The sequence below is a fragment of the Oncorhynchus mykiss genome, chromosome 27 (assembly GCF_013265735.2).
Source record: "Oncorhynchus mykiss isolate Arlee chromosome 27, USDA_OmykA_1.1, whole genome shotgun sequence".
NCBI classification, from domain to species: domain Eukaryota; kingdom Metazoa; phylum Chordata; class Actinopteri; order Salmoniformes; family Salmonidae; genus Oncorhynchus; species Oncorhynchus mykiss.
This window is the reverse complement of record NC_048591.1, coordinates 9,271,771-9,298,799: the sequence shown is the minus strand read 5'-3', so window position 1 is coordinate 9,298,799 and position 27,029 is coordinate 9,271,771. Positions and strand designations below refer to the sequence as shown.

Below are 27,029 nucleotides of genomic sequence, written 5' to 3'. Positions count from 1 at the left end.
TCATAATTTGATTTGGATGGTGCGTGCGCGGCGGGCGGGCGGGGATAAGGTCCATCACTCGGGACCCTTCTTGTCAACCTTTGGAGCGGAGCGGCTGGTCGGCTGCAGTGTGATGCTTCTGTGTTATTTTTAACCAGGGTTTTTTCCCCCCAGCCTCGGAGAGAGATCCACACACTGAAAGGCAGACGAGGCAGAGAGGAGCGGCTAAGCCCGGGGATCAGGAGACAGGCGATTAACCTAAAGTCTAGTGCTTAAGACTTCAAAGTACAAACAGCCCCCTGCTCACGGATCATACCACATCCATGGGATGGACAGAGGGCAACAGAGGGCAACAGTTGCTCCGTGTCCCCACACGTACGTAACCGGGGGCTGGGGAGGGTAGAGAAGGGTGGGGTGGGGTTCTGGCGTCCACAAACAATAACGCCCTTCGGGCTCCTTGCTGAAACAGTGCTGTGGGAGGTTTAGGGTGAGCCTCAGCCCGTGACATAGAGAAGACATGAGCTGAGCCTCTCAGTATCCCTGCGCATGGTGCGAGAAACCAGGAGAGGGGGTGATGAACAGTGGGTGTGTAGTACTGCTACAGCAATACATTCTGTCAAGCTATGGGCGTGATGGAAACCTGGAACCAAAAAAGAAGCGGTTTCTATGACGGAGACGGCGGCTGCCGGGCAAATGACACTGTTTTATCTCTTTGATTGATGTTGGCCTTGTTAACATTTGGGGTATGTTTGTTTTGTTTTCATGTTATCTCCAAAAGCTGGTTCTGACATATTTCCATGCCTCAGCACACCCCATCCCTATTATCCCTGCTCCCCATCAGCGCAGCCCCCCCCCCCCCCCACACACACACACACACACACACACAGTACATAATGAATGACTAGCCACGGCTGATGAAACGGCAGCAGGTCTCTCTCATCTTCGCTTTCTCTCTCACCCCTCCCGCTATCCTCTCAATCTCCTCCTTCACAACTCCCCCCCTCTCTCTTTCGCTCTCTCTCTCTCTCTCTCTCTGTCTAGCTCTCTGTCTTTGAACGAAGAGGAAGGAGGCTTCATTGTCAGACTGCCTGAACATTAGACACACATTCAGCAGAATTAGCCCGGCGTATCTGTCGACGTTGCTCTATTCTTACCCCACGCTAAAGAGCCTACATTTTAATCAGCAGCTTGCTCCGACGCACAGGCCAAATGTTCTTGCCTTTATAAAAATAAAAAAAATGAAAGTCAGCTATAACTCTCGGGGATGAGGACGATTATTTTAGATTAAAATGGCCGCCCATGACATGGCGAGGGAAACTCGACGGCGACCAAGAAAAAAAAAATAATGCTTTAGAAACAGTGCATGTGGGGTAAAGGATTTATGAGAGAAAGACAAATACAAGTTTGAATATCTATCAAATATTGAAGAGCTGAATGTGGTCCTTGAGACTCATCATTAGCAGTGATGGGTTTTATACATCACCCTATTCAGCTATTTATTCCACTGCTTCTTCTAATCTTAAGGATTCAAGTCCCATCTGAATCATTACACGTCCAATCCAACAACATGCAAAATCTGTGTGTGTGTGTGTGTGTGTGTGTGTGTGCGTGCGTGCGTGTGCGTGCGTGTGTGTGTGTGCATGTATATATGCAATGTAGAAGATGAAAAGGATTCTTAGGAGAGTCTTTCCTCGTTCTCTCGCTCACTCAGTTGTTTTGAGCCGCGTCTCTAATGTGTGCTTTGAACAAAAAAGAGGGAAACGTTTCTGCCTCAACACTGAACCACACACGTTGTATGAAAATTAGGGGGAATGTTGTGAAAAATTGGTTGTGAGAAACTGGATGAGCCAAGACCAATTTAGATGGCACTTATCCATATGGGGACCAATCAATGTGTTTTTTTAATTTAACAAAAAAAAATGAAACCAAAAATAATCCCTCAATTCCAATGCATGGTGAATCTTCATTGCTGTCACAAATAAATATGTGAATAAAATATTTGACTACAAACACAGAATAATATTGGATGTTTAATAGTTTGAAGTCAAGTCTTGATCTCCCTCTGTCCCTGCCTTCTGTTAATTTCCCATTTCTATGTAAATTCACTGCAATGTACCACAGCCAGCAAGGCTACAGAATCAAGGTTACAGCAGGGCCTCTGTAAAGAAATGTTTATGGATGGAGGACTGCAGCAAACATTGAGAACGTGTAAAGATCAAATCCAGCCACACAAAAGGAGAAACATGGAGTCCATGCCAATTACTAGCCCCATACTTCCCCTGTACACACACACACACACACACACACACACACACACACACACACACACACACAAACGTCGCTCTCTTTGTTCCTTCCTTTCTTTGCCTTGTCCTCCAACCAACCAACACTCACTTGCTTTTCTTTACCTATTTTTGTCAAATATATTGAAAGACTAGTTTTGTAACCGTTTCCACGTTGTATGATAAGGACATATTGTAGGTAACCCTGTGAGACTTTAGAACAGAAACTCCTCTCATGTATCATCCTTACCGAGTAGGTTTACTCAGAACATTGTGTGACTTGCTTTGGTGCAAAACGACCCTCGTTCAAAATACCACTACAGTACATTTAACGATCATAAATCATTTGTGGTCCTTATCAAGTACATATCAAGTACTGTACTTATTAAGAAAAAAAAGCATCCCCCCCCTCCTTACTCTCTGCCCAGCTGGCAGCTTTTCTCTAAAGTTGTAAGACAAAGGATAGTGAATGCGTGAATATGTTTCAATATGGGTGTTTATGTGAGAATGTATACTGTTAATACAGTACATAGTATACACATAGTTGTATGGAGAATTGTTGAGTGTGTATGTGTGAATTTGGTGGGGGGGGGGGGGTCTAGTTGCTACGCATCGCTTCGACTCCCTTTCAGTACCCCTTGAATGCTGGAGCTGTGTTTCCATGGTAACACTGACCCCTGGGAGTAGATGCTTTTCACCAGGAGCCTCTTTATAACCACAGATTCACAGCTCGGAAACAAAGAGACAAAATACACTCTTTCTCTCTCCCTTTCTTTCCAGAAACTACTCTCTCTGTCAATGTTATAATGTTTGGTCGAAGGAGTAAAAACAACTCACTCTTATTTTTCCCCTATGTTACGCCATAAAAAAATATCTTGAGTGTATCCCCCCCCCCCCCTTGTGCTTTTTTCCCCCTTTTAACTAGCCCCCTCTATATCAAGCTCGATTCGCTCTCTTTTTCTCTCTCTGTCAGGTATTTCTAACATATATTCCATATTTTCACTCTTTGTTGGTTATCTTACGTCCTTCTCCATTGTTCTGGGCTATTTCAAGTTCTTATCTTGGTTATCTCTTTTCTTCCATTCCCTCGCCCTGTCCCTTCCTCCATTCAATTGATATCACACTTCTGTCATGTGGAGATACAATGTTAAAGCAGCGCGGTAACCATCTCTATGTCCTCTCTCTCTCTGCTCCTCTCCCCAGGCCAAGCTGATAGTACCAAACAGCACAGCAGGTCTGATCATTGGTAAAGGTGGAGCCACAGTCAAGGCCGTCATGGAGCAGTCGGGCGCCTGGGTGCAGCTCTCCCAAAAACCAGAGGGCATCAACCTGCAGGAGCGCGTGGTCACCATTAGCGGAGAGCCCGAGCAGAACCGTAAAGCCGTGGAGATCATCGTTCAGAAGATCCAAGAGGACCCCCAGAGCAGCAGCTGCCTCAACATCAGCTACTCCAACATCTCTGGCCCTGTGGCCAACTCCAACCCCACCGGCTCCCCCTACGCCAACTCAGCCGAGGTGAACCCCGCTGCTGCTGCTGCCGCCGCTGCCACAGCCTCCAGCCTCCTGGGTCAGGCCACCATGCAGAGTATGGGCGGCTTCCCCACCACCATGGGTCCCAGCTTCTCAGGCAACGACCTCTTGACCATCACCTCGGCCCTCAACACGTTAGCCAGCTACGGCTACAACACCAACTCCCTGGGCCTGGGGCTCAACCCCGCCGCAGCCTCAGGAGTCCTGGCTGCCGTAGCGGCTAGCGCTAACCCCGCCGCGGCTGCCGCTGCTAACCTCCTGGCGTCCTACGCCAGCGATGCCTCCACCAGCGCAAGCCACCAAGCCGCCTCCCTGGGAGGTTTCACCCTGGGCTCGCTGGCCGCGGCCACTGGGGCCACCAACGGCTACCTGAGCGCCTCGTCCCCACTGATGGCACAATCCCTGATGGCCACTGAGAAGCAGATGCAGGAGGGGGCCAAGGACGTGGTGGAGATCGCTGTTCCCGAAAACCTAGTAGGAGCCATCTTGGGGAAAGGAGGGAAAACGCTAGTGGAGTACCAGGAGCTGACTGGAGCCCGGATCCAGATCTCCAAAAAGGGAGAGTTCATTCCCGGCACCCGGAACCGTAAAGTTACCATAACCGGCTCTCCGGCGTCAACGCAGGCAGCTCAGTATCTGATCAGCCAACGGATCACGTATGAGCAGGGTGTGCGCGCCACCAACCCACAGAAGGTGGGCTAGAAAATGAGAATGGAAAGGAAGAAAACGAGTGGGGGCTTGGGGAGGAATGCAAAGGGAGAGAGAAACGGAGAGGAGAACAAGAATGTTGGAAGGAATCGTCCGCCCGTTTTTTGGTGTTTCAGTATTCAAAAAATGATGCGACGCAAAAATTCGCTCGGGGAGAGAGGAGAAAGTGTACCGTGGAAAACAAAGGAAAATAAGGTGTAAAATGTAAATACGGTTTTATTACTTAAGTCTTGATGTTTCGGGATTTTTTGTTTGTTTTGTTTTCTAGTTCTTTTGTTTTTTGTTTGTTTGTGTATTCTCCGGACAGTGGTGAATGCGATTTTAAACTGGCATGCTGCCGCGCTGCAGTTTGGAAAAGGGGGGCGGTGGGGGTACTGGGGGCCAACCCCCATGGAATCAGCCCCTTCCCCACCCCCACCCCCATTCCTGTGTAGCTCACTGATGTTTTTCTTCAGATTTGCCTTCAATTTCAATTTTCCCCTTACCCTGCCCCCCACTTTTTGCCCTCCCCCTACAAGGGTCTGATAAGACTGCAAACCAGTGCTTGGTTAGAGATCTAAGGAAAATCCCTGTAGTTGATGACATACCCCTCCATGCCCCGATCCCTCGCCCCTCTCCCAGCCACCCCCACTCTGTTTTGAGCAAAGGAGGGGGAGAGATGTGCCCAAGGCTTCCACACATGGATTATCCTCGTACCCCCTATAGCCTCGCGCCTTAGGTTCTGATTTAACCAGATGCATGCTATGCCACGCTCCGTATTTATATATGGGATGCTCGTGTTTCGTATGTAGGACGAAGGCAGAGACGCATGGTGCATCTCATTGGGTCAGAATTCTAGCGTAGCGCAAGAGTACATATAGAGGTCGGGGCATTTTTCTCAACACGGTTTGCAGTCTGATATTATGATTATTATTATTATGATTATTATCGATATCATCGTCATTATTTATGAATATGATTTCGCCCATAACGTTTGGTATTTTTTATTTTTTATTTTTATTTTTTATCTGTAAATTCAGGTTGACATGAATGTAAAAGACTATTTTTGATTTGATTTGTTTCATTTAAGTGGATTTAATAACATGTCACATAGTGTAATATACAGTATGTCTTATTTAAGTCCAGTAAGAAATGGAGCATAAGCACCACAGCAGTGATGATGAAGAGTAAGGGTCAACTTTGATATCCAGCAAAGAGCAGGAGAGTAAATATTCAATTTAAACACACACACACACACACACACACACCATGTGATGCCATTTCAGTGCTATAAAGGGATTATAACATATCTACATGGCAGATTACGTGAAATCAACCAGACTAGTCTCTACAGTATATACATAGATAGCGTCAAAATGAAAATGCCACTTGCACAACGGGCCCAAGAGCACCGTTCACATTCTGGCAGGGGCCGAAGCGCTCTAAAAACGCCAACCCAAAGTTGTTTCAATGTTGTCTGAGCTCAGATGTCTCTCCTCCCTCCGGTTTAGCCTGCGTCCCTCAACATTGTGAAAAGCCAAAGTGTTGTTGGGACTGTAGGGCCATAGGCGTCTCCACTGAGATATCCAGCGAGCGCTGCTCTTCTGCCTGTGGCACTCTTAACAACACTCTGTCTAGACAGGCCAGGCGAGAGACCAGGAACAGGGGCACTTAGAACCTAAAGGTGGTGGCCCCGCCAGGATACGTACATACTACTGAAAAATACAAACACTGAAGATGAGAAAGTTGAACTCACTAGGGTCCATGCAGTTTGCCAGGCCTTGTCTTGTGGCGAGCAGAGGTATTGAACACAGTGCATATTTAGAAGTTGTTTTCCCCTAATACTTGCTCTTATCAAGCAGTGTTCAACTGTCCACGATGAACGGGGGGAATGTAACGTGCTACGGTCTGTTGGGCGTTAACGACAGCTAAGTCTAATGGTTGTGGGTTATTCTGCTTTTGGCAAACTGCAGGGACCTCCCACTACACGTTCCATGCAATGGATACTGCCCACTAACCTATAAGCTGCTATGATTTTGTTTGTTTTTATCTTGTTTTTGTTTTGTTTTTGCAATCGGAGTACACTGAAGTTGATCTTAATGCACTGTGAAGTGTGGGGATCGTTTTCTCTGCCCATGAGGTCAGGGTTGTGTTCTGTAGGGGAGCTTTGTCACAGGCGTGTGCGTTATTATGTCAGGGAAATGTACGCACATGAAATACCAGGCGACTAATCATATCTCATGAACAGAACTCTATTTGCAATACAGTATCAGTTCTCAGTTAGATATGCAAGACGAGGAAAGAGTATTCATGTTCCTAAACACTACGTTGAGACCGGGATCCTGGTTTTGGATGCGCTTTGACTCAGTTTGGCAATGAAAGTCATGTGGTTGTAGAAACAGTCTCTAATTATAGGATGGGATTGGGGGGGGGGGGGGGGGGGGGGGAGTGGCATGTTCAGCTTTTGCTATTCAAAGACAACAATAGTTGGAGGTATGTGGAGTTTTATCCCAATTTTGACAGGGTTGCTCTAATCGTCCGACTTCCCTTTTTATATTTGCTGTTTTCACAAACAGCTGAAATTGATATATTCTGTTAGCCAACTGAAAATGGCTGGCTAACCTAAAATGTGATGACTTCTAAAATGCCAAAGGAGGAGGGGGGCACATTTTGCTCGACCCTAAACAATCTAACGTGGTCTGGTAAGGGAACCTATCTCCCCAATTGGACATTTAGACACTGTAATGTAAAGGCAATCTATCCAATGGTGGGCTCTCACTAGTATTCGCCATTGGAACGTTTTCTCTATTGTCTATTGGAGCGACAGTGAAGCGCGTATCTCGACAGATTGGTAAGGAGGCTTCTTTATTTCCATCTAATACCATCCACTTTCCTCACCCCCCCAACCCTTGTACCTCCGTGCACCCCATTCTTACACATCAACCCAGAGCCCCCCCTCTCACATCTCTCCATGGGTGATAGTGTCTGGTGTTACGATGCATGTCTGCTTGCCCTTCCAGACCACAACTACTCCAAAACAATGACTCTCTGAGTCTCCTAGTGCTTTGAGGGTAGAGAGGACAGTGTCCCCTTGATTGCAGAGCTGAGCATGAGAGACTAGTTAGTGACCATTTTGCCAGCAGCAGTGAGAACAAATTAGTAGGTGACAGTGGAAGTAGGAAAGAGAACCTGCAACCAGGCAACTAAGAGAGAAAGATACCAGCTGACTTAATTCTGTCAATCCAATGGCCAGTGGCTTGAAACCATATTTTATATTGTATTTTATTGACAGGAGTGAAAGCACTTTGCTACATTTGGAATGCATGGGCAGATACATACAGTACATTCATAAACACATTCACATAGATTGCGAGTAGAATAAGGGAAATACTGCTTGTTGAAGTCATGAAGAAATGACAGAGATTACTGGATATAAGCGATACTAAAACTGTGACAAATCAATGTGAACGATATCAAATACAACAATATCAAATACCTGTCGTTGGAGATCACGAGAAGGTGCCAACAAAGTTCGTCAAAGGATGGCTTTGTTATCTTTTTATCGAATTCAACAAAATTACCCCATGATGATGGGGTTTTAGGGCGTCCATTTTTGTTTGGTTTGTAATTTAGGGGATGTAGATAAAATGTGATGAGTACTGGAAGCAATATACGTAGTAGCATGTTGTCCTTGTATTGTCTTTTTATTCTGTCTGTTGTCAAAGCTTTGGATTGACCTAGATGTTAAATAGATTTACCTAATTACAACTTTTTTAATTTGTGAAATTGCTGCTATTTAATAAGTGATGTACTAAAAATAAAGTTAAAACATATCTGATTGGTCGTTTAGCAGGATGTCGTAGTTCCCAGAGGTGTACCAAATGCTATACATGCTGATAAGATAAAAATTACTGTAAAAACAAAACTCAACAAATAAACCTGTGCCAAAATAGATCTTTAAAGACTGAAACGGGAAATGCGCGTGATTTAAAAAACATTACATGAAAGGAAACGTACTTTTATAAGAAAAATAATGTGAAAAGTGCCAAACGAACCATATTTATAATTGTAAATAGAAGGGAATGGTACAAGATACTTTTTTGTGTGTGAGTAGAATCAATAAAAAAATTAAAAAATAAGCTTTTTAGTTAAACCTTTTAATGCCCTCTTTACTTCTATGTGACATAAAATAAGGGATTGTGAAGGAAGGGAGCCATCTTGTTAGCCAGTAATCCAAATTTCCTTGAATTCTACAGTACTTAGACTCCTGGGCCAGAAGAATCAACGTATAGATAGACTAGCATGGTTAATGATACACATGATATTAACATTCTTAATACAGCCTTTTATAGTTCTGAAAATGTATTTTGTGGAGATAGATGTTATCTTTTTTGCACGTCTATATTGCATGATATCAAAGTGAAGCGTGGACAAAAAATGTAAGAAACAAAAATTGTACAAAAAAAAAATTAGGCGGTGTGTTTTGTTCTTTTTGAAGACAAATCTTTGCATGCCAACAATGGTAAAGCAATTTAATTTTCCTTGACACATTTTCAAACGTGTGTTGTTTTCACTAAACACATGCAGGGACATCGTCCAGTAGAGCAAGGCCACAGTGTAATTAGATTGTATGACTGGATGAGTATTTTGTGAGAACATTGTCTAGGCATCTAAACATTCTTAGAGAGATAGGAACAAACTTTTGATCAAACATGAGACAATTCGTTTTTTTTTGGGGGGGGGGGGGGGGGGTTGTGCTTCTTTTACTAAACCTGCATTATTTAATTCCGGATCACATTTTATGCTTTTTACCATAGATACCGAGATATTGTCCATGAATGTACTCACCTCTGCATAAGTTTGCATATCACTCTTCGATCATGACTTCAGGGCTTGAGTGTCCATGTGTTTTGTGTGAATAACTAACATCAGGTAGGCCAGATCTGGCCCTAGTGTCATTCTAACCATCTGTTTCCTCTTTCGGCTCCCTCTGAGCTTGATCTCTTGTCTTGATGTAAATATGCACTATATATTTCTCATTTAGACAGAGTTCTCATTTAAACCCCCATCTCCTGAAAGGAAACTAGGAAAAGTATTTTGATGTATCAAGCTAGGCTGTGTGTAGGCACCATGTTTTTTCACGCTCTGTTGCTGCTCAGCTTTTGTATTTCTCAATCCCCTGGGTCTCTCTCCAGCATTTGGGACAAGGTGTGTTTTACTCTCTATTCTGTGAATTTGGTCTCATTACATGATTACACTTTCTACAATAAAAAGTTATAGGGAGCGAAAAAAAATGACAAATATTGCCAATATTCCCCATGTTGTCCATTGCCCAACTGTCATTCAGTTTCACCATTAGACAACTGAGTGGTGTTGGCATGCTCAAAAAGGGATTGTAAAATAACAAAAGCTGGTCAGCCACAAGAAAACATAGCTTTTCCTCATTTAACACAGGATTTTGCCTTTTGTATATTTCTCAAGCGTTCAATGATCTAGATTAGTTTCAAAAAGGGACACTCAGTTTAAACTATAACCAAATTGACATCCCTGTTCCTAGCGATGCCTCAGTTGCAATAGAATGTCAGCATGTATAGCTGTATAGCTCTGTAGAGTAAGCTGAGATGGGGGTTTGTGCAATAGCGTAGTACCTTGCTGTGCATGTGCTATTGTCTGGCTCTTGTGTCTGTGTGTCTGCAGTAGGTCAGCATCATGGTGTCGTCTCCATGTCGCTGGGTGAACAGATCTGTTTTGTGATGTGCAGAGGAATGCAAACGTATGGTTCACCTGCTACAGGTGACATCATTTCTTTTCAGTGGGTGTGTGGCTACTAGTGCTCAACTCCAAAACCTCACAATGCCCCAACCCCCGCCCTCCTTGCTCTCACCCGCACCCACCACCCATAGCCAGACATTCACGGAACCCAGGGTCCCACTCTTGAGCTTGTACCCCATCGAAGCACCAGCAATTTTAGACTGCATTTGTCATATCACTGTTCAGTTCCTCTTTATTGTTTTCCTGTTTTTTATTTGTACTACGCTCTCTAACCTAGACCAATTATAACAAAATGCCATTCATGTGTACCCTGTTTACTCCCCCTTTTCTCCTTTTTGCACTTTCACTGCCCCTCCTTTTCCAACCACTCCCCCACACTTCTGCTCCGATCCCGCCACACCACCAACCCCACCCCCCCCCCCCCCCACCCCCCCCCCCCCACCCCACCTCCTCCTCCTCCTCGAGTTTCTCCCGAGTGCCAAACAAAAACAGTACCATTCCAAACTTTTTTGAGTTTTCTTGTATGTTGGACATCCATTGGACGCACCCATGAAGCCAGCATGTTCCTCCATAACATGATGTCAGTCATGACGCCTCAACATTACCCAAAAGAAACAGATCAAAAAACCCTGAGCTAAAAGCAGACCTGGATTAACCCGGTAAAGGCTGGCTACCTCTCATAAACTGCTTTTCCTAATTCTCTATCATCTCTTCAACCTCCAGGACATCATTGATTGTGTGCCATAGTGTTGGGGGCACTTGTCACTCTCCTCACCCCCCAAGTCTCTCCATTTGATTTTCGATGGGAAAAAAAAATAAAAAAATCCATTTCTAATGACGATTTTTTTTCTTTAACATTTAACCACCCACAGAATGGTGTGAGGAGTGTAATCGTCAGCTGCGCAGCCATCCTCTGTCTTCTGAACTTTGAACTTTTCACCCCTCATGAACTTTATTGACCTTCTTCCTCCCCTTCTATGTTCATCAAACTGTTTGGACTTAAATCTCCATTCCATCACCAAACCTATTTGAGACTGTGCAATTCTAGTTGAAATTATTTGATTTTTTTTTTTGTTTGTTTCTTATCAGTGGGGCAATTCACCGAGATAAAGAATGAAAAATCATCCACAAAAGAAATACAGACAAAAAAAAAAAACACAAAAAAAACTGTTTCTCCACAATTTCATTTTTCTCTCATTGTAAATATTTTTGTCAGATTTTGTTGAGCTGTAAAGAGAGGCGTGTTCAACAGAATGGGGCCGGCAGCATAAAATCCACTTAGTGGAAAGAGGAAAAGAAAGACACACCTCATACATCTACTCGTTTGTTCTGCTACAGTAGCTTGTGGTCTTGACATTGGTGTGACCTGCTGTATTTGTTGTTGTTTATCGCCATGCTAGCTCCACTTAGATAAAATGATATAAAAACCTAAAAGATCATTCAGTTCTGGAGCTGATAGAATTGTTTACATTTGCTACCGTAGTTGTATTCGTTGGTGGTTTTGTTCCGCTTAGAGTGAGTCGTAGTTATTGTAATGCTTTGTAGTGTAAGAAGATATCAATGTGGAGAACTTGCTGGACTCAGCACCTTACACTAAATGTGGGACATTCAAGACTAGGGGGGAGAAAAAACGTGTCGCTCCCAAACCACAAAAAGGAAGTTGAGGCCTCTTTAGTGCAATAGAGTTACTGCGGTTTACATGATAGAAGTGATATAGTTCAGAACTAGGATTATGTTAATTAGGCATATTGTAGGTGGGCGTTGGTGAATGTAAATGCCAACATGACAAAGGTGCCCGTAGTGCCAACTGAGACATATCTCTCTCAGTGAGTTTACTAGAGTTAAACTGACTGAAAGTATTCATTTGACACAGCTAGACTGGACTGACCATATCATTGCTTAGATTTGTGCTCCACTCACAATGCTTTATGCTGCCAGCCTCATTTTCTGATAACACTTCATGAGCTATTTATTTTCAACCTATAATATTACTATTAATAAATTACAAGACAACAAGAAAAAGGGAATGACTGGAAAGGTGAATTATTGTTTTTTTTTTTTTTTTAGCATTTTAGTGGTTGCTTTTAACACCATTCATTAACTGACTTAAAGAGTATTGAATATTTAATGTAATTGTAGCATTGTGTTTGTAAAAAAAAAAAAGGAAAAAAAAGTAGTGAGTTGTGTTTATTGACTTGTGGATTACCAGTGAAGTCGGCAATCTAGTGCTAATATATATTTCATCTTTTTTTAAGGATTATTCTTTTCCCGACAGCAACAACAGTCATTATAAATGTTCATTTTAGCATCACCTGTCTTCTGTTGTCTTATTCTTCACCTCCCACTACACTCAGTCTCATCCAAGTAACACATTGCAAGTTTGTGCCTGAAACCATGTGCTCGGTCTGGGGGCGGGGCCATATGGTATGAGCGACGTGTGTGTGTGTGTGTGTATGTGTGTGTGTGTGTGTGTGTGTGTGAGAGTGAGTGAGTGAGTGAGTGAGTGAGTGAGTGAGTGAGTGAGTGAGTGAGTGAATGGAAAGGCTGCTATCTCAGCCTTGGTGGGTGGGTGTTCTGTCCAATGTCCACCAAAGCTAAAACCTGGAGGGCTTCCATTCACCAATGGAATCCCCTGACGTTATAGCTGGAACTTCATCATGTGACCTGAGCCGACTCTTATCGTTCATAACCCTCCCACCCAACCACTCTCCACCACTACCCTATCCCTGAGTCATCCCTTACCACACGTCATCACCATGTGATGTTCTCCATCGATAACATACTACTCGACCAGATCCACATTAACATGTCTCCTCCATGTTTCCAAAAGGAGCGCGTTGCCAGTCAACCTGCTTCCCACATGATACTCAACCATCCTCTCTAGCTGCCGGGGCCAGGCCCATCAGAAAGCGATTTGTCTCAAAACAAGAGGATAGAGAGAAATAGTGATGCTCAGGGTGTCTCCTTGATCTCCCTTTATATCCTGCCTTCTGCGGTTGTCCCACTTTATTCTGCCCTAATGATTTCTATGGAGCCCAAAGACGACGATGATTTCCATATGTTCATGTAATGGTTGCTTAGCAATTATTCTGAGGGATGATGTGCACCTACTTAGAGGAGCGTGCACATACTGTATTGTTTACAACCTAAATGAGACCAACGCTGTTGAAAAAGAATGTGTAGGACAAAAACAAATTCCGTATTGCTAAATGATGACATTTCAACGACAATTTCTGTGACATGAGTTAATGTAATTATGAGTCATTGCATGGTACTATTTTTTTTGCAATGAAAATATATTTTTTTGGAACTGTTAGAATGGATGGTACATTGTCAAATTCGTGCAACATTTAGACGCTAATAATAAAACAAACGTTGGTGTCCGTGTTAATGTCACCATCAGGAGAGGTTTTGGACCAATGAATGCCAAAATGTTGTAAAAGTTTTGTTCATTTGTACATGGTAAAAATGGGTCAAATAAACCATTGAAGCTAATTGTCAGGTAGACGTTAGTCTTACTGATGAATTAATCAAGGCCCACACATTGGTTTACCACGTTAACACTCAAAGAGGTGCTTGGAAATCAGTTGATATTGGACCGAATACAGTTATTACTATAATCAAACCCCAAAAGAGGTAAGTTAAACACCCCTACTCCTGCAATACAATGTGCACCTGATACTGTGGTGTTTCACAAACACACTTTTACCCCAGGCTGAAAGTATATTTCAAGAGGATTTAGGTATATAAGGAGGACATGAAGGACAATGTTGGACATGCCCATGTTTTTGCTGAACGGGCATCAGGAAATCAGGAGGGTTGCAGCATAGCAATCGGAGGTTATGAAACAATCGGAAGGGTTGGGACTCCTCTCACCTCATCCAGTACACCCAACACATTAGAAGTGACACAATCAAGATGTTGCTCTTTGACATTCTCATCCTCCCACTATCACTGTGCACCAACCAGTTCATCCAACCAGCAAACACCACCCCCACATTCACCATGTCTCCACAACCAACCTATCCGGACCGGCGGATTTAGGCAGATCCAAGCAACTTCTGGCCAATGGGCTTAGACCCATCCATGCATTGGCTATTGTTTTATTGACCTGCAGCACAGCAGAGTCTCCAGGCATATCAATATTCACAGGATGGTCTGAAAACCAAACCTGTCGCGCAAACCTTCCATACACTAAAGAAGTACCTCCAAGGTTCAGAATGAAGCAGAATTCATGGTTTACTGCACACACCTCCCAACGTTCGTAATGAGCCCCTGAGCTATGTGGTAGAGCAAAGTCAGAACTTTGACGTGCCTTTCGTTAGGCGCTACTCTAGATGTGTTTGTTTTGTCTCCTTGATAGCTTTGTAGTCATACCAGAACTTCAATGAACTGAAAGGAGGTAAGTCATAAGATTAATGGAGAATAACTGAATGTTAAAGGGATAGTCACCCCAAATTACAAAATTACATATTGGTTTCGTTTCCCTGTAAGCAGTCTACAGGCAAAGGATGACAGCAATCCGTGCTTTACGTTTTAGCATTTGTGGCACAAATCCCATTACAGTCATGGGACCGATATTAGCATTTTTCACGCATTATGTCCAAATCATCCAACGTATCTAAAACTGATTGTGAAGCTCGACAAAGTCACATATGTTTAGAAAATGATGCGCAAAGAATGCTAATATCGGTCCCATGACTTGAATGGGATTTATGCCACAAATTCAAAAACCTTAGCATGTGGAAACAGTGCCAAAGCATGGATTGCTGTCATACCTTGTCCATAGACTGCTTACAAGGTAAGGAAACCAATATGTCATTTTTGGAATTTGGGTGAACTATCCCTTTAAAGGGTGTGTTTGCACTGTATTATTGACTCTACAGAATACCACTCAAACTCTGCAAGCCCCATTTGTGGCTTGTGTTTTTACGTGAAAACCTACAATGACAGATTAGGCCCCTCCATATACCTCCCATCTATCTCTCCTGCCAGTGGGACTGGAGTGGTGGTAGCTTGTGCTTCATCTTTGCCAATGCAGCCAATCCTGTTAATTGTGCATCTCTCCTGCCTGAGGCGGTATTGATTTTCCTTCTCCTTGCTGCTCTTTTTCCATTCCCTTGTTCATCTGAAGCCCAAGAATCCCTGTAAATCCCAGACCAGCTGTCCCATGGAATTCCCTCGTCCTGTTCGGAAGTTAGATAGGAGATGTAGGATAGACATAATGCCTTGTTGCTTTCGTACAGCATCTTGTTGCTGAGATCTCGGCGCTTCTCCTCACTGCTTCTCAGTTGATGCTAGTGTTGGTTAACATCCTACTCAGTTCCAGAGGACAGAGAGTGAGAGACAAAGAGTTTGCCCTAATGCAGTATGCTTGAGTCTGGAGCGACTAGATTGTGCACCTAGTTGCACCCTCACCTAAGAACAAGGCCATCAAAATCAACTCCAATTGATAATATCATAATAACAAACCAGTCAGGACTTGACCCTATGGGGTCCACAGGATAAAATATAGATAATCCCCCTCATAGATAAGATGATAGCGATTTATAATGTGCCATAGATACAAATGCGGGGGTGGGGGGGTTGCTAATAATTATTTTGAACTTGCGTTTTGCACAATCGGATTGTAAATCAAACCTGCTTTGCCTGTGGCTACAGTACAGTAGCATTAGTCACGCCACCATACCTACTGTATGTGGCTGTTCAGATTTCTGTCTGCAACATCACACCCATGTCCACTCACACCCTACTGTTACCTAGGTCGCTGGTAAGGGGGCTGTGCATTTGCCAGAATAAACAACATATGTTTTGAATTGATAAAACACAAAAGCACTTCATCCTTGGCAAATCACAGTGCTATACTGCCTAATTGAAATCCATGGAAGCTCATTTCTATTCTCTTGTGCGTGGCTATTCCAGGCACGGGTTGATACAGAGGATAAGAATAATAATGTGTCGGAACAGCCAATGTTTGAGATTTGTTTCCTTAAGAGATGTTTTGACCAAGAGTTAAGAGAAAGTTCTGACCAAGAATTGCAGAGAAACTTCTGACTAAGAATTAGCATGGGTACATAGACATTTGATTGACTTTAAATTAGGGAGTACTTTTATCCTGTGTTTATATTAATGACAATTTCACCCTTCCCTCCGCTTGAATCAATAGATAAATGTATTTTTAATGCAGAATTTTTTATCAAAATTAGGGAAGACACATTTTCAATTCTAAACGACATCAGATTTGAAAGTAGTGGCTGATAAAGGAGATTATTTGTAATTTAATTAAATCTGAAATTGGAATGTATATTTTTGACAAACAGAATGCTATTTGTATTTCGACTGCCTGTGGAAGACCAAGTTTGTGTTCTAACAGTTATACCAGAATTTTGGCAATTTTACAGGGACTCAGGTCAATGTTTGGGTTATCTCTTGAATGTTTTCATCTACTTATTGCATGTTTGTCTAGGAAACTAATGCTTTGTCTTTGATTGAAGGAAGATACACATTTGTAGACTGTCACAAGGCTGAAATCTTGAAACTAAATCACCACTTGTCTTTCAGCATTCAGTTGTTGCTGTCTTCCATTTGCGTGTACCTTCTATGCATTTAACAAGGATTCATCATAAAAGTTATATCAAATTCCTGGGCCTGGAAATAAACTTCAAACCACTGAGCTACAACAAACCCCAAGGTTGGAGAAAACCTCAACGGACCTCTCTCACTAAAACTTGCCATCTGTACTGGTACAAGAGCTGTCCATCTTTGACTAGCAACAATGTTAAAATTATTCCCGCATCCTAAGTAACTAAAGTGGAAACTGGCTATTGTCCTTTGGCAACACTTGACATTACATAGACATTGAACTTACTAGCCTGTTACAGTGTAATAGGCCGTTCCACAGGTAGTTGCATTGGTATGAGGGCGGGGCCTATGTAAGGACAGGTGTAGCCAATGATTTTATAATGATGGTACTTTGCTTCACCGCCAGTTTGTAGATTATATTTCAGAGCATTTATTCCACAGACCAAAATGTACTCCATCTGGTTGATAATTATCTTTAAATCAAATTGATTTAATCATTTATGCCAGTCAGATAAGAAAAATACTGAACAATGATTGTACGTTTTTGTATGTTTTTATTTTTTGGCGCTGTTGTGATATTTCTAACCAACATCACAGATTAAGTTTAAAATAAGGAACACATTTCATTCTTAACTATTCCAAAAAGTATTTGAAATGTCATGGACGTTTGATTATTATGTGCATAAATACAAATGAGAATAAATACGTTTAAATTGCGATGCAAAAGCTGTGATTTTAAAACACTGTGGCGTGTACAGTGATTCCTTTATCAATTTTATGGTACAAGATATGTCCTGCAATCTTGCAGTTGTTGTTTTTCAGTTCTCGAGCATATGCTTTAATAAATACATTTTCTACGGTATATAAGGGAAGCCTAAGCAGTGCCTGCTGTATTATTCCAGTATCCTATGTGTGAACTGTCTCTGTGTGGTTAGTATCAACATGATCCTACAGGGAGATAGAGGGGGCGACAGCACATACAGCATACCAATAGAATTCTGAGCCTGGGTCGATTGAAAGTGGATTTGCATAATGAGAATGTTTTTTTGGGTGCATATCATTTTCCAACCGATGATACTCTGTGTGTGTGTGTGTGTGTGTGTGTGTGTGTGTGTGTGTGTGTGTGTGTGTTTTATTAATGAGCCCATCTGAAATTATTTGGCATGTAGTACCTGCAGGAAATCTGAACAACTATGATACCAATGGACAAAGGAACGCTCTGTAATGACATCAGGTAATTAGCACGAAACAAACGTTTTCATTTGGTAGAGGGAAGCGACAATGGCATCATTCATTTCAGTCCTTTCAATAGCTTTGGTATCTTAATGTTTGTACGGTCCTGAACTGTCTTTGTATACGATACTTTGTTTCATTAAATTACCCAAAGGGAGCGGCCTATACTGTACTTTATAAATGCTCACATAATTGATTATCAACCATAGCTCTACCATGTATGGTCATTGTTCCAGCAATTTGTGTTATACAGCTAATTTGAACAATTACAAATCAAAGCAGTCAGGAATATTAAATGCACACTGACTCACCCATTTTCTTAGGATAATGAGTTCCAGCCAGGGCTTGCTAATCGATCACAGAGACTACAGGGTACTATTAGGTACTCTACACTGGTCGATACAGACCGCATGGTGAAATTTAAATTCCTTCGACACCAAACGACCACTCTTCCATCACCTGACGTCTGGCTTCATGTCCTGCTACAGACGTACACTGTACACCTGCCACCCGGGGACTTTCCAAGGATCGCTTTAACCCTAGAGGCACACATTAGTCTTTTTTCGGGCCTCCAGAAACACAAACATATTTTTACCTTTCTAAGGAGCCCTGGCCTGACACTTAGAAGGCCGCAGATGGAAGATTCTGCAGCATGCCAATGAACCATTAGGGAGAAGCCAGGGGAGCTCAAAATGACTTGGCCCAGTTTGAGACAGACTGAGGCAGTTGTGTGGATTTTACTCCATAGGCTGATGGGCAAGGAGCTGCTACTTTAACTTGAGCAGGCACACAGGGACAAGAAGGTAAAGGTTGAATAAAGTACATGAGGTAAGATATTATTCAACTGGGGAAGGTCGTAGACTAGATATATTAAGTAGGACACAAATAATACTAGCCCTTTAGATTGAACCCATCCAAGTTATTATAGGCTTTATGGCCATTCAATAAGTCAGACTAATCAAATCAGATAAAGTGGGCAGGAAAATTAAACGACTGCTATTTATTCCCCCCCGGAGACCACGACGAAACATAATGGTTAGATAATTGACATCTGGAAGCAAAATCAAAACAGATCCATTGTAAACTGAACTGACTTTTAAGGCTGAGGATTGAAGGGTCACCTGTGTATTGCCCAGGGATACAAAATAATGGATGAACACCACACAGGGAATTTAGAATGACAGGGTTATTGGTGCAATACCTGCAGTAGACATAATCCTGTTTTACATAACTCAGATTATGGCGCCTGCTTTCTGAGAACTCATAATGTGAGAAAGCCCAGTTCCAGCCTAGATACATTTCTGCTACTATCATACTAAAATGTATGGGGTACTCTCTGATTGTAGGTCCACTAATATGTTAATATCCACGACTAATCAGTGATTATTTAAGGGGAAAAGTTAGCCTGACCCATTTAATTCAAATGTGATACTTTTCTGAACCAAAACTTCTGGTTCAAGCTTCATGCATACTGTAATACTGAACACGGCTGGTGGAAAAAGCCTGTTTGTCAGTGGATCCCACTCTAGGGTTTCCACTTTTGAGTCATATAAAATGCCCGTCCACCGTTCCAGCGACAGCAGCAAGCACTTGAAGGTTAAACCATACACATGGAGGAGGTATATAAAGCACCCGTGACCCATTTTCCTCTTCCACTTCCCCATTTATCTAGTTCACCCCTAAAACAACATGGAGACGGTGGGTGAAGATATGTGCGTGTGTGTGGGGTGAGCTACTGGACAGACGGAACCATGTGGGCATATTGCTGCCCAGCGGCAGATGGGTGCACAGCAGGGATGGCAGGGGCAGCGGTGGCCCTCCTCGACAGGTTATGTGCTCCTCATCATGCGCCCTGGCCCCTGAAACCTGGCCTCTGACAACGGTCCCCCAGGCCACACAAAGAGACAAAACTGTCAACAACAAACACAAACAAACCTCATCCACCACTAAAACACACCGAGCTGGTATGACAATGTATGCAAGGTTGAATTAGCTGCGCTGCTAAAAACACATTGAACCTTCATACTAGGTTGAATTAGCTACAACATTTTTTTAGGGCTGTATATGATGTGATAAATTAAATAGTATAGTACACATTGTTGCTAACAATCTAGGTTTGATTCCTACTGTTAAATGAGATGCTATGACATCTTGAAAGATTGCAAATGATGCCAATGTCAGACTGCATTAGAGACAGTGAGTTGGTGCATTCTTAAGGACTAAGGTATGGTGTCATCTGTTCCATGTGAAGTCCCAGGAGAAGAAAGTGCTGCTCTGCCCTTGAGCAAAGCACTTAACCTGCACAGCTTGTCCAGCTGTGCCGTCCACTCTGAATAAAGGAGGAATTATGGTAACAATGGACTGTAGTTATGTGGTATATTTCACTGAATTCAAGTCAACGTAGTCATTCTTGAACAAAAGTAACCCACATTACTGTCCATATTCAATATTTACTGAATGTTTTAATAACATCCCACCAATATTATGTATATTTTATGCCAGTATGTGTCTTAAGGTGTACAATACATATACACATTCCATTCCGTACCTTATATATGAGCAAACTCAAGGGACAAATGTTTAGATGGCGCCGATATGGAAATAGTTCATATGTTGGATTGAAGGAGTGAATGTTCTGCAGTAACGTATGGCTAATGTCACAGTGTGTAGTGGCACTGTACAGCATGCAGACAACAACAACAAGGTTGATTTGTAGGTGTCTTAGTCTCCAGTGTATGGTTTGAACTGCTCACTGCTCCTTCTTCCCTGCCACTGTGAAGGTCAAAGCAAGGACTTTTCTCTCCCCGAGGGGACTGCTGTCTCTCTCTGCTGTCTAGTTCCTCCAGAAGTCTACACTGCCACCTGGGAATGACAGCTATGAATACATGCAAGCCCAAAGAAGGACTTCCAGGCTTTTACGAATTAGGGTCCAAGAAACGCTTTCAGCATATCTAACGCTAGTCCAAGGCAACAATGAGGGAAATAGCATTGAGGTTGTCATGGAGACTGGCTGCAAAGACAGCTCGGGCTGCTTTCACAGCATACATCTGATTTGACTTGTCTGTTAGTGCATAGCAACAGATTTTCTTTCAGTGCAGACCATCCCCCATTGAAGGTTTGTTCATTTGAATGGCTAATCAAATCTAAATACTTATTTTTTCAATCACTTTATCTACAGCGATCAATTATCTACACATTCATTTACATTTGACAGCCATTTATGCTGAACACTTCTCCCTCAAGCATTAATAGGTACAGTATTTTCATGGTATTCACTTCTTCAAGTAACATTCAACAGAAAAGAAGCAGACAAGAGGAGCCCATTCAAATGAACAGAAGGCCCAGGAGACGAGAAAGACCCCAAACATCATCAGCGACAGCTTCCCAAACCCTCATACACCTGATCAACGGTACAAGGTTTGTCTCCATTGACAGAACGTCTTTTAATTCAGAAGACAGTGTGCATTCAACACTTTCAAATATTACGCATCAGTACTTCTGTATCGTGTTTCTTCTAAATTGCAGAGGCGGCCTTAGCCTATTCGGTTCAATGACATATTTCTGCTCTATGAATGGGAGGGCTGAGTGTGCGTCATGTTAAGGCATTAGTATGCAATGAAGTTGCTGGTGTGGTGAGACTTGTTTTGGAGGCGCTCTCCTGCAGCCAAAGCAATGTCAGGGTGGCACTTATTCATCAAAGGGCAAACAACGCCAGAACGAACGCAAGACCAATTCTCATTGCATTTAAGCAACACAGACCAATTTCACTGTCATCCTTAAACCGATGGACCAATTCTCTCTGCATTGATCCATGCACTTTAATCGCCGTCAAAAACGCTGAGTGTTATGGGCTTGCAAAGAAAAGGACAGAGAGGAAAGCAGGGGGGAACTGCAGCTTTCCGAGACAGCAATCTTAGCATGCCCGAAGTGGTGGAGCTCACATATAATACATTGATGAGCCCAATCCCTCTCTCTCGTTCTCTCTCCATCGCCACAGAGCAGAGCACCATGGTCCTTGGCAGGACTGCGTTGCCATGGAAACCCTCACATTGCAGCAGGCTAGCTGGAGCACGCTGGTTGAAAAGGAGAGCAGTACAGGGGGAGACGGGGGAGAGGGAATCGCTGCAGTGATGGGGAGGGAGGAGTGAAGAGGGGGGAAGAGAAGGAGGGGGTGGGTACAGCAGGCGAGATTGGTTCTCCAATGCATTACCCCCACAAGTCGCTCCCCTCTCCCTCCCCCCAAATTTGCATCGGTTGGGGCGCGCAGGGCCCAATCCTGCTCTGTAGTCTGGACACGTTGTATCTAAACTTCAGACTGCATTCAATTATTCATCTGCTTTGCCAGACGGCACTTACTGTTCAAGCAACCTGCTGCGCCTATAGCAGATCTATCCCCATTAAACAATACATCAACGCATAGAGATAGACGAGAACATAGAGTTCGACTAGATTTCTGTTTCACATCCAGGTGCTTCACTTCAGGGCCTCATTGTCCCAGCTGTGACTTGGCCTGGTGACCCTATGGCTAACCCACTGAACAATAATATGGAGGAAGACACAGGCACCAGAATGATAGTGTCCATCTTGGTTTCTTGCTGGAGGACATTCGACTGCTCTCAAGTGGGTCAAATGAAAACGGACAAACAACCAGCCATGGTGAAACGTGTTAGCCTGTGAGACAGCAAAGGTGAGTAGCGGTGTGTGTAGGAGACACCCACAGAACAGGAGTCAATGTTCTGCTGTTTACCTGTTGTGTAACCCACTAGCTAGGAGCCAAGTTATCTGCAACACCATATCTGAAGCAGATCCCAAACACACACACATTGCACGTATCTGTGAGAATACATAGACATCTCGCATAAGGTTTGATCCAACATCAAAGTTCTATGCCCTCCATACCAGAGTTATAAAATAGCAGCTGTTGTCTTTGAGATACTCTCTGAGCATCGAGAACCAAGAAAGAATTCTGATGACCAGAACTTCCATCCAAGTTTTTTTTTAATTATTATTCATGTACAAAATAATATATATATATTTTAACAATTACATAACCTTTTATACGAAGAATTGAATTGAATATGTAGCTTATTCAACGTTATTTTGTTCATGGTTCATAATTCACTCACAAACCCAAACGCAACTTTAAAAAATACAGTAAAGTGTCCGAAAAAAAGAAGGAAATGCGACACTACCACAGACTTGCAGCGAGTAAGTGAGGCATACGTGCAGGGGGTGGTGTAGTGAGAGGAAAGTACAGACATCGAGTTGGATAGCACCAGAGGTGTCTCTGAACTCATTAGAAAAAAGGACCATACTCCGGTGCAGAGTAAGAGCAGGCTGAGAGGCAACCGACCGCATCTGTGGCCGGTGACGAGAGAAGAACCACACCACCATCTGCCTGTGGAGCAAGAGTACTGCAGGACTGCAGCAGAATCAATAGTTAATGGCAACATTGAGGGTAAATTAACTACAACGAACAGAAATATCAACGCAACATGCAAAAATGTCAAAGATTTTACTGAATTACAGTTCATATAAAGAAATCAGTCAATTGAAATGAATTCATTAGGCCCTAATCTATGGATTTCACATGACTGGGAATACAGATATGCACCTGTTGGTCACAGACACCTTAAAACAAAAGGTAGGGGGTGTGGATCAGAAAACCAGTCAGTATCAGGTGTGCCCACCATTTGCCTCATGCAGCGTGATACATCTCCTTTGCATAGAGTTGATCAGGCAGTTGATTGTAGCCTGTGGAATGTTGTCCCACTTTTCCTCAATGGCTGGGTGAAGATGGTGGATATTGGCAGAACCAGAGCATCCCAAACATGCCCAATGGGTAACATGTCTGGTGAGTATGCAGGCCATGGAAGAACTGGGACATTTTCAGCTTCCAGGAATTGTGTACAGATCCTTGTGACATGGGGCTGTGCATTATCATGTTGAAACATGAGGTGATGGCAGCGAATGAATGGCACGACAATGGGCCTCAAGATCTCATCACGGTATCTCTGTGCATTCAAATTGCCATTGATAAAAGGCAATTATGTTCGTTGTCTGTAGCTTATACCTGCCCAAACCATAACCCCACCGCCACCATGGGGCACTCTGTTTACAACGTGAAAACCGCTCACCCACACACGCTGCCTGCCATCTGCCCGGTACAGTTGAAACCATGATTCATCCGTAAAGAGCACTTCTCCAGTGTGAAAGTGGCCATCGAAGGTGAGCATTTGCCCACTGAAGTCAGTTACGACGTTTAACTGCAGTCAGGTCAAGACCCTGGTGAGGATGACGAGCATGCAGTTGAGCTTCTCTGAGACGGTTTCTGACAGTTTGTGCAGAAATTCTTCAGTTGTGCAAACCCAGTTTCATCTACAGCAATCAATTATCTACACATTCATTTACATTTGATAGCCATTTATGCTGAACACTTCTCCCTCAAGCATTAATAGGTACAGTATTTTCATGGTATTCAGTTCTTCAAGTAACAGTCAACAGAAAAGAAGCAGACGATTCCGCGGGTGAAAATGCCGGATGTTGAGGTCCTGGGCTGGGGTGGTTACACGTGGTCTGCTGTTGAGGCTGGTTGGACGTGATGCCAAATTCTCTAAATCAGCTTTGAAAGCAGCTTTTGGTAGACATGAACATTCAATTCCAGCAGTCAGCATGCCAATTGCACACTCACGCAATACTTGAGAAGTCTGGGGCATTGTGTTGTGTGACGAAACTGCACATTTAAGAGGCCTTTTATTGTCCCCAGCACAAGCTGCACCTGTGTAATGATAATGCTGTTTAATCAGCTTCTTGATATTCCATACTTGTCAGGCGGATGGATTATCTTGGCAAAGGAGAAATGCTCACTAACAGGGATGTAAACAAATTTGGGCACAAAATGAGAAATTAGCTTTTTGTGCATATGGAAAATGTCAGGGATCTTTTATTTCAGCTCATGAAACATGGGACAAACGCTTTACATGTTGCGTTTATATTTTTGTTCAGTGTGAATAAAGGGGCACAAGTCTGAACACTGGTTTTATTAGACAATAACATTTCTCCCCAAAAAATCAAAATGACAGTACAGTAGCATAATAATTATTTGTTGAAGTGCCTAATTGAATAATACAATTATATCATAGCATAACTTCACAAAACCAGATGACGGGTAAAAACAACAGACTCGTCATCGTCGTGCTAGTTTTTCTTTATCTTTTTCTTTTTTCCAGAATCTTCAACGTCACCATAGGAACTGTCCATTGGTTCAACTTTTACTTCCACCTCTTGTTTAATAACATTAAAAGACAAATCTACAGTACCCTCTGCCTCTCCTCTGTCCTTCTTCTTCTTCTTCTTCTTCCTCCTCCTCTTCTCCTCTGAGAGGTCAGCTTCCTGCCCAGGAAGTTCATAGGACTCCTCTGGGCTCATGTGTAGCAGCTCCTGCTTCACCCTGACCTCCTCCTCCTCCTCAGTCTTTATAAGTTTGTCTTTCTTCTTTTTCTTCTTGCTCTTCCTCTCCTCCCCCGGGTCCAGTGTGACCCTGAGAGGCGTCTCTCGTGAAGACGGCAGCGGAGTATCCGGTGTATCCTCCATCACTCTGGAGAGGGTGGGGGTCCTGCTTCCGAAAGGCTGGAAGCGCAGGCGGAGCCCCGGGGGCACGGTGGGGGCCGGGGTGGCTGGGATGGCTATGGTGGTCTGGTTGGTGCTGCAGTCGCCGTAGCTCTCACAGATGTTGAGGAGGCCGCTGAAGGTCGGGGCACAGACCACCGAGTCGAGCCTCTGGCGGTGGCTGGTGAGGAGGTGGAGGTCCGCGGCACCAGAGGGCCCACCCAGCACGCTATAGATCTGCCCGGAATTCCCACCACTGCCCCGCGCCTGCTGGGCAGGGGCCTGCATGGTCTGCAGCCCAGACAGAGGCATTTTCAGACTGCTGAAACTGGGAGGGAGGAGAGAGAGATGACAGTCAGACAGTGTGCTAAGAGGCACACCAAATGTAGACAATGTGGGTGTAAAGCAATGGAAGTGGACAGTGACTCACTTCTAATAACTGACAGAGAAATGCTGAGGACTTTGTTAGATATTTCCCTGTATGTTATTAGAAGTGAATCATGCCTCTTCTAAGATAATTCTAATAAATGGAAAGAGGGGTTGCTTACCTGTCCGGGTTGAAACCGCTGGGAGCTTTGATTAGCCATAATTCTGTGTTGTCATCACGAAGCCTTTCGATGAGGGTACTGGCACAGGGTTTGTGGGTAAATGCCACAAAATCAGCTGGACACTGATACCTTGAAGCTGAGGGTTGAGACATAGTTATTGTTATTAGCTAGCTAAGTGAACATACTCTGTGTGTGTTTTGGAAATCAGCATTGAATGCACAATGCTGTCTGCCCATTACAGCATTTCACTTTTGATTCCTAACAGGATTTACTAGATATCTGGCAGTCAGCTTTGATGGGGTTGATTGGAGTGGCTAACATTAGCTAAGTTAGCTAGTTAAGCTAGAAAATAACTTACCCTGCTTTCTCCGTTTTTGCGGAACCTCCTCCGTGTCACTTGAATCATCGCTTGATGAAGATACCTCATTTGGCATGATCTCGGAGTACTGATAAATGACTAAATTTAACTTAGTCTAACTAAAAGCGCATGCCTGCATCAACATGTTTTGTTCCAAAAACATATATAGTACCTTTGACCTGGATACACTAAATCTAGCTCGGTTCGCGATGATCTGGGCTCCGCATATCGGTAAATATATCTTCTTTTACATAGAGTGTTGATGAATATAAACCATGGTCTGTGTGCAGTCAAAATTCGCTTTCTAGACGCAACTGATGCTGTTCACGAAGCGCATACTCGCGAAGGCCCTCCGGAACGAAAACAACAAATCCCAGAATGCACCATTAGCACGGCGTTGTGTAAGTTCCAGCAAAGACAGTCTTCTAGTATAAACACTCACGTGCACAG

The 27,029-nt window shown here is 43.3% G+C and overlaps 2 protein-coding genes across 5 annotated transcripts in view; one reads left to right on the top strand and one right to left on the bottom strand.

Annotated features, from left to right (window-relative positions):
- LOC110507480 (RNA-binding protein Nova-1) overlaps positions 1–17,694 on the top strand; it is a 58,903-nt gene extending 41,209 nt beyond the window's left edge. For all 4 annotated transcript variants that reach the window (XM_021587497.2, XM_036965363.1, XM_021587496.2 and 1 more), the window contains one exon: positions 3,465–17,694. In XM_021587497.2, the coding sequence (XP_021443172.1) occupies positions 3,465–4,493 (1,029 nt within the window). In that variant the 3' untranslated portion in view covers positions 4,494–17,694. The remainder of the gene's footprint in view (positions 1–3,464) is intronic.
- A 7,396-nt stretch (positions 17,695–25,090) lies between these two features.
- Positions 25,091–26,959, bottom strand: LOC110507479 (DNA-directed RNA polymerase I subunit RPA34). The gene is made up of 3 exons (XM_021587493.2): positions 26,580–26,959; positions 26,222–26,357; positions 25,091–26,001 (listed from the first exon to the last, which is right to left on the bottom strand). Exons 1-3 carry the CDS (start codon positions 26,653–26,655, stop codon positions 25,263–25,265), a joined length of 951 nt encoding a protein of 316 aa, XP_021443168.1. The 5' UTR covers positions 26,656–26,959; the 3' UTR covers positions 25,091–25,262.
- Positions 26,960–27,029: the final 70 nt, after the last annotated feature.